Source organism: Eurypyga helias, unplaced genomic scaffold (assembly GCF_000690775.1).
Source record: "Eurypyga helias isolate BGI_N326 unplaced genomic scaffold, ASM69077v1 scaffold33780, whole genome shotgun sequence".
NCBI lineage: Eukaryota > Metazoa > Chordata > Aves > Eurypygiformes > Eurypygidae > Eurypyga > Eurypyga helias.
Genome location: NW_010228216.1, coordinates 7,844 through 16,212, shown reverse-complemented (window position 1 = coordinate 16,212; position 8,369 = coordinate 7,844). Strand labels below are relative to the sequence as shown.

Genomic DNA, 8,369 nt, shown 5'->3' with positions numbered 1-8,369 from the left:
CTAGCCGGAGTTAAAGCACGACACTCGCTAACATCATCTGCTCCCGGGGGCATTTATTAGTCTCTGTGGACAGGCCAACGCCTCGCCCACGCAGGCACTCGCTCCACCGCGTGCACCCCCGAAGGTGAGGTGTGGGCACGGCGCTTTTTTCCCACGCAAAGCCTTAGGATCAGACCATGCTGCGAGGAGAGGTGGGACTCGCTGCATCCACCCGGCGGGCAACACGTGGCAGGGTTACCCGTGGCAGCGCTATCCACGCCGCGATGTCAGCGGGAGTGGGAGCTGGCTGTCCTGGACACCTGGGCCTCAATTCCAGAACCGGGAGCAGCCATCTCCTGCAGTCGGCAAGCCCGACTGGATCTAGGGATAACGCCATCCCCTGCTCTCTGGCATCGCTCGCACCCTTTTCTAACCACATGGTTTCACCGCGACGCTCCTCCCCACGCCACCTCCGCTTCTGCGGCGCGCATAGTTCACGGGCCCTTGGAAGGCACCTTCTCGGCACTGCCAACACACCAAGTAACAGCAGCGACGCGTAACTTCTGCGACTCCCGCTTACCCCAAATGAAAACTGCTTTGCCTTGGTTATTACGGTTTCGTATCATCTCCAGCGGTGACGCTTCCGGGAGCGTTGCTTCCCGCAGCGTACCGCACTGCCTCACGGGAGCTGCAGCACCACGGGCTCTGTTCTGCGGCGGATCCTGCGCTCCTAACAAGCACGGAAAGCTGATGCAGCCAGCCCTGTAGGATCCCTTGCTGATGCTCTGAAACAGGCCACACCAAAAACCGACTCGGAACTCTCCTTTCTGGCTAACCGACCTACTCGTTCTGAGTTACCAAAGAGAGGTAACACCCCTTTTACTACCCGAGTACATTTAGCCCTTGTCTGGTGATCTCTTACAGGGTTTTGCTGGGGTTTTCCCCTTGGGAAAGGGGGTTTGTGGTGAACGAGATTGGTTTTATAGCTGCATAGGCTAATATGGAATGAAGTGTCTTGCTTATCCCCCCTCCCTCCCAACAGAAAGCTAGCGCAGCTCTATCCACGCTGACGGGAAAGGGAAGAATCAACACTGATTCATTATGAAGCGCTTCCTTCTAGAAATTCTATTGTTCTGGCTGACTAGTTGATTAAGAAAATGACCCTGGCTCTTCGCAATAAAAGGGCCCTTTTCTTTATGTCACATAGCTTGCTGTTTGGGGGTCTTTTTTAAAAAAAAGAAGACAACACATTGTATTTTGGATAGTCCAGTACTCGGGCCACTTCCTGTTTGTAACTAGGCTTGCCTAAAATCATCAGATTTTGATGTCTGTAATACAGCGTTGTGCTCAGCTAGAGGAAGCTTTCAGAGGTACTCGGCCCCCAGCTGAGTCTGCAGTCGCAACAGGGCTGTAAGATCGTGAGCTCTTCCGTGAACGCGCATCTATGCAACACGCGGCTAATGAAATTCAAGGCCTACAAATAGTTCAAGTTTCAACAACACCTCTAAGAAGTGAAAAAAAATCTTCTACCAAAAATACTCCCCATACATTCAAACTAACACTAAATCATTCACTTCCCATGGTACATTAAAATCGCTTTTACTTCCGACAGTGCTCTGCACTTCCCGGGTATTTCTGAGGACGTGATTGAATATGCAACCACCTCCAGTTGCAGTTTTAAAAAACAAGTGAAATTTTCAGCCTGAAGTTTCACACAGTTTAAATCCACCTTCTGAAAATGACAAAGATTTCCTTTAAAAATCGGTATTTCACATAAAAAGGAGTAAACTACTAGCAAAAAAAAAAAAAAAAAAGAGGTAAGAAATGCCACTTTTATCAAAAGGTTTTAGCTCTGCCCTTCTGATGTCTTTACAAGTGAGAAATGCAGCTGCAGTCTATGAGACTGCCACCTTTGTAAGTACTGTACATAGCAGAGGACAGTTACCCAATAACCAGAAAATCTGCTACAAAAATATATTATGTGTTTTGTAACCTCTGCAGGTAAACAGCAAAAAAATGCTCTTAAAAATGCCGAAAAACCTAGTAGCCTACCATACGAACCATAAAGTTAAAATAAAGTGCTGTCTGGCTTTGTTTTCTGCCTCCTAAAGTTCCTCTTACATAGAATTTTAGCTTTCTTCTTCAAAGTAAGATTATTTTAAAAGCCAAATCGCCCCTTCTGGGAAGGACCATTGCTAATCTGCTCTGGATTAATTAAACTAAATTCACGGTAAATTACAGTAAAATGCCCTAAAATGAGCCACTTGAGTTTGGTTCTTGAACGTGTCCAACCTAGCATCAGCTCCACCACCTAAAAAGCGCAGCCAGAAAACCACCAAGACACCCCCCCACTCGCAAACTTACATTAAAAACGCATCTCTCCCGCATCGTTTGCTTCTGAGCCCCTTTCGCGTCTCCTGAACGTTCCTCATCAGTCGTCACCAGTGAACTAAAAGGAACCAGTATTTACATGGAAAGCTGTTTCCCTAGGCATATGCCGGTGCAATTTGTTATCAACAGCTGACAATACCACACTGGGAGGATACAAACTGGTTTTACGATTCTTCTGACTTCCCTACGAGCTGGGATTCCCCCTCAGCCAGTATTTTGCCAAGGACTGCATCATAGAAAGGGCTGAAGACCATTTTGTTGTAGTTGACAAGACGAACGTACTTGACAGCGACCTCTTCCAGCTCTCTCTGAACAGGGCCTAATCCTCCAGGAACAGCAGGTAAGGATCTCTGGTGGCTAGATGCAAGATAATTCTCCAGAAACTTTTCAATTCGAGAATCTGGAAAAATGGGACCAAGGGTTTTGGTTTGTTTTCGCAAGAGACAGGCGAGCAGACACAGCGTAATCTCGCGTCAAACGCGGAAAGCCTGCACGCAGTGAACAAGCAGCTGGAACACGAGAGGAGGAACCGTGCGTGACACCGTGCCAGTTTCAGACAGAGAGCCGAGCGGTCGCCTGCCAACCCAGCCAAAGCGTACCTATGAGCCTGCGTATGGTGTTGTCCGGGTCGGCCACTGCTTGGATCTGCCCCTTCAGTCCGGTCTCTCTCTCAGCTGAGAGCGGTGTAAACCCATGCCGGGAGAGGCAGCTGTTCACTTCGGCACACACCTTTTCACCGATGGTAGCCAAAGATTCCTGCAGGTTAAAGGAGCTAGAGAAGGTGGAGTACAGCGTTACGTCGTGGCGTTATTCGCTTTTTTCCCCACCTTTTGAAAATAAACTATCCCATTAGCATCGTCTTATTTATCAAATGTCACAGAAGAAGCGTAATCCCGATAAAGCCAGAACTATGAAGAACAATACGTTTTATACGCATGTAAAATAAAGTTGAGATATAAAACGAGGAGGTAGGACAGCATTAAACACTTCCAGCCTGAACAATCCCTACAACTCAGAGCTGACTTTCTGCCTACAGACAGCTCTAACGCCAAACACAGTTATCAACCCACGACGTGCCCAGCTGGCGTTCCAAACCTGCGAGCAGCTTGCTGTACCGCACTCGGATTCTCGAAGGAGCCGGGCGCAAACCGGGCGCGGTTAGTTGCTCGCCCTCCTGTGCCAACGGGGCATCGGCACACCCATGCTCTGAGAAAAGGAGCATGTACGTACCAGAACAGAACAGAGACAGAGAAGACAGTTCTGTCTGAGCGAGCTGAATGAAGACCGTCTGCCTGGGCTCGTGAAAAGCCCTCCTCGCTTCCCCTACGTACCCTGCAGCCCACAGCCAGAGAGAGGCGCACGCTGGTTACTCACAGACCTACACCTGCTCTGCGGGACGGGGACTATTGCTTCCCTGCCAGCAGCACCTTGACGACGGTTTTGATTTTCTCTGCAAACCCAGGCATATCGACGAGTGCGGAGCCTGCTGCGCTGAATGTGACCAGAAGGACGGTCCCCGTCAGGAGGAGCTGCTCCAGCTCCAGCTGTATTTCCTGAAAGCGGCTCTGGTCCATTAGCACTGTCTGCAAAGAACGAGGAAGCCAGCAGAGAGTAAGGTCAGGATGCCGGGCTGTGAATGACACTGATGCCCACGTCCTCACAGCAGTGAGGACAGACACAGCGAAGAGCAACGTGCGCTGCAGGTGACTAACAGGAGCACAACGAGAAGAATTGACTCGTTTCTCTCTTCCAACAAAGTAAGTTTCAATACTGACAAAGAACCACCTATTAGAAGAGCTACAAGAGCTCTCAACCAAGAGGTAAATGCTGTAGGATCGTGCCTGTTGCAATGCTACAAATCCAAACAGCTTCTGTTACATAGAGTCATAGAATCACAGGCTGGTTTGGGTTGGAAGGGACATTGAAGATCATCCAGTTCCAACCCTCCTGCCATGGGCAGGGACACCTTCCACTAGACCAGGTTGCTCCAAGCCTCATCCAGCCTGGCCTTGGACACTTCCAGGGATGGGGCATCCACAACTTCTCTGGGCAACCCGTTCCAGTGCCTCCCCCCCCTCTCCAGGAAGAACTTCCTGACATCCCAGAGATGGAAAAGTAGAACAAGCAGAGAAATCAATTTTTCTGTGAAACACCTACCTCTGGAAAAGGCCTGTTGACATGATCCCACTTAAGGAGCTTCAGGTAGGCCTGGTTCTGCACAGCTGTGGGGCACAAGGCAGCAGCTCCACCAGCGGCACCATCCCCGCTACAGCGCAGAGGCAACGCCCTACACCTCAGCTTCGCGAGATCATCCGCTGCTTCTTGCAACCACCTTGTGACGAGGTCTAAAGAATCTGGAAGAGCAGCAGAAAAAGAAATCTTGTTAAGAAAATTCCTTTTCAACACCGGGGTTTTCCACCAACACTTTCCAAATCAAGCCCTGAGTTACTAACACCCACCGTACCAGTTACTAACATGCGTTTCATGTATTGCACTGAGCAGAACACCAAAGCCCACATTAAAACCAACAGCTGCAGGGAACTGGAGATGAGACGATGCTGGCTGATTATGCCCTACACTGAATTGACACGAAACTAAACTCCAGTGTACCAAGTGCAGAACTGCTGTTCCGGCAGATTCTGTCAAAGACAGTTGGGGCACAAGCTGTCATTTACCACGTGAATTCTAGAACTTACCAAAAAAAAAATCTGATTTATTTTTATGATCTACAAGCAAAGACACACAGTTTACTGGGAGGTCAGAGGGGAAGAAAGAAAGGAACAAAGTCATACTTGGCTGTTTCTCAAGAAACTCCTGAAACTTCTTTCTTTCATACTCAGCAGACTGCTGCATTAATTTTGGCCTAATACTGCTGACAGCGAAGTTTGCCATATCCATTTTCATTAGGTCTAATACAGAGAAAATTGCTCTAAACAAACAAACAGAAAAAGTTATTCAAGGCTGCAGATGTTTCAGTGGTACTGTTTACAAGATGTATTACAGACTGTCTAAGGAAAGAGCAAAAACATGCATGGGAAACATCAACAGGGCTTAATCATTTAAGAGCATGAGACAGAGAGAAAGTTTGAGCAAGCACGCACGTGCCTCTTCCAAGTAGGAAATAAAACTTGCTCTCCTATAAAGAGCCTCCATGGAGTTAACTTTACTAGCTTCACAGACTCTCTTTCCCAGGATGTGCCATATGTTATGTTGAACACATAAAAAGAGATCAGGATTTCCAAGCTTGCACACTATCTGTCTTGGCAGCCTATAAAGCCAACCTCAGTGGGAAATGAATAATAAGACTCAAGGGGAAAAAAAAACCACCAACACCCCAACCTCCCCACCACTCCCCCTCCAAAAAAGCCCAAACCCACAAAACAAACAAAAAAAACACCACCAAAAAATTAAAACACCTTAATTTCAATTTCCTGCTGGCGATACTTCTGCCAAGTCAATCCTGTACTCTTGGAAGCTTCTCAAATTAGCAAACAAGGTGGTTAATGAAATTTCTCTCCGAGTAGTGAGACCTCGAGCTGTTGAGCTGAGAACACGGTGACACAGCAGAAGCCCCTGTGCACCCAGAGGTGGTATGTCTGCTCCCTTTAGAACTGAAGGGCATCACACAGGGAGTGGGATGGGCGTAAAGAGAGCTCAAATTATGGGGAAAGGAAGAACTGGTTGGGGAGCAACAACATCTTCTTCCTATGCTCCTGCTTGCCTTTTTGTCCCCTTCTGATGTTGATAATACATTCTGATACAAAGTGACTCTTCACCTGCTATCATAAGGCTTATATGCGTTTGGTATTTGAGAAAAAGTCTCCTTCAGTGATGGGCAGGAGCCAGAGAAATACTCCAAGTCACCAGAACAAAGAGGGTCCTCGTTAAAGACTTCTGGAGCATCTCTCCCCTTCACAACCACAGCTATATCCCTTTCCCTATCACTCTCTTTTCTACAAAGATATTGGGGTTGCCCTTCTGGAAAAAATCTAAATCAAATCTAAAATTATTTAAGGGACTCTGAACTTGACTGATAAATACCATTTCAGTACCTGAACAGAGGAACTATTTCATTAATATCTTTCAGTTTCTTAATTTCTTCATCTCGAGCTGGAGCACAGAGAGTCCCCATCATCCCAATAACAAATTCGACCAACTTAGAAATGTCCAGGGCCCCATTCTCTGCCTCCTGTTTTATCAAATCCAGGTCAAGAACTTCCGTAATCTGGCTTCTCAGTCTAGTATGACCAGGCAGCAAGAAAGACAGGAGATTCTGAAATGGAAAGTTTTAGAAAGTGCATTAGTTCTACATATTAAAGGCTACAGGGATCAAAACAGTTATTGGATCACTTTTTATTTAAACTAATTGCCCTTTACGAGCGGAATCTCCTCTTTTCAACCAACTCTTCACCAACTCCAAGTGCTTCATGTCATTCTGTGTGACCCTGAAGTTACTATGTGGTAAAAGAAGATCGTACTGAAGACTGTTGTACTTGGTTTTGTCAGCTCGGTGTTGGGGCACCTGGTTGATTCTGTGACTACTGCTACTGTCATAACACGAAGGAAGCTTGGAATTATGAAACTAGTATTACTTACCTTTTATTCATTTTACATGGGTTTGCATTTGTTTTTACATTCAAATTTCCCCTCTGGGGTTATACAACTTACACACATTCACATACAATGATACAGTAAAGAAAAAGATTGAGAGTCCTTTATGAAAAGCCAAACTTCAACCACTTTTGCCCATTCCTATCAATGCAGCTACACAAATGCAGTAAATTACCTCATCTTACCTCTTTAATTTCTCCCAGTAGTTTAATTGCATGGTCATACGTTGGCGGATCTTCCTTTAGCTGAGCTTCCAGACAATCCCAGAAAGCTTTATGCACAATATCTCTTACTTTTTTTTCTAAGCTGTGGGTAAATATGACCAGTTAAGAGAATAATAGTTGTCTCTGCACCACCTCACACAGATAACCTGCAGCTCCTGAAGAAAAGCACGTAATGATATGAATACAATGTAATGATGAACATACGCCAATTAACAGAGGGAAGAGCTGTCATTTTAACTTACTCAGAAAAGCAAGAAAAACTGGACACAGGACTTAGAATGGTTTATATCTAATGAAGGGTTACACACAAGCAAAAGCAGCTACAAATTAAAATCCTTGAAAGTATCTATCATATGCTACCTCTAAAGTAAACAACTGGAAGAAAAAAAAAACCCAGAAAGCATAAAAATTACAGCTTGTCTTCAAAAGACCAGTACTCCCCTTCCTTTCAAAAGCCTCACTAAGGAAATGCAATTCTACTAAGTAAAATGCACTAAATAAACCTAACAGAAATGAAGTAACTTCCCTGACACAAAAGCTTCTGCATTTCAACGCAAAAATACTGCAACTGCTCTGAGATAAAGGCCCGGTTCAGCTTGTGCAAAAAACATCTAAATTAATTCAACCGCTTCAGTGTCAATCCCTAATCCCAAACCCCGGAAGTGACTGCTCATCAGCGGGCAGGCTGCTGCGCACCAGGTTTCACTCCGACAGCCAAGGCGCACACAAAGACCAGGTTCCCAAGGCTCTGGCCTCACGTGCAGCCGAGGTTCAGGCAGCACCCAGGGGCGCTCACGCCCCGTGGCCCTCCCCGACCAACCAGTCGGAGCTGCCTGCTCCTCCGGCCGCCTGCCTGCACGTACGCACAGGCTGTGGGGACTCTGAGCTACACACACGCAACGTTTAACCCAAGGATGATTCCAGAGTCCCTCTCCAAGCAAAATCCGAAGGATCACTCTATTCTAGGCGGTACAGAGCTGTACACAGAACCCTCACCAAGGCATCTGGTACTGACGCTGGCCTGGCGCATCCAAAAGCCCAGGCACTCCTGAGCAGTTCCCGTTTCTGTGATCAGGTGAAGAGATGCAGACCGGCCGCTCTGGTGAACAACTGCAGCCACTGCTGAGCATCGGTGAGCAAAAGCATCTGACTTTCCAAAGTACA

At 46.8% G+C, this 8,369-nt stretch overlaps 1 protein-coding gene across 1 annotated transcript in view; it reads right to left on the bottom strand.

The window, feature by feature from the left end:
* Positions 1 to 2,534: 2,534 nt before the first annotated feature.
* The window catches only part of TCP11L1 (t-complex 11, testis-specific-like 1), a 10,586-nt gene continuing 4,751 nt past the window's right edge, over positions 2,535 to 8,369 (bottom strand). Inside the window, 7 exon segments of the mRNA XM_010158782.1 lie at positions 2,535 to 2,770; positions 2,970 to 3,142; positions 3,769 to 3,953; positions 4,528 to 4,724; positions 5,163 to 5,299; positions 6,423 to 6,643; positions 7,167 to 7,287. Coding sequence (XP_010157084.1) covers positions 2,535 to 2,770; positions 2,970 to 3,142; positions 3,769 to 3,953; positions 4,528 to 4,724; positions 5,163 to 5,299; positions 6,423 to 6,643; positions 7,167 to 7,287 — 1,270 coding nt within the window.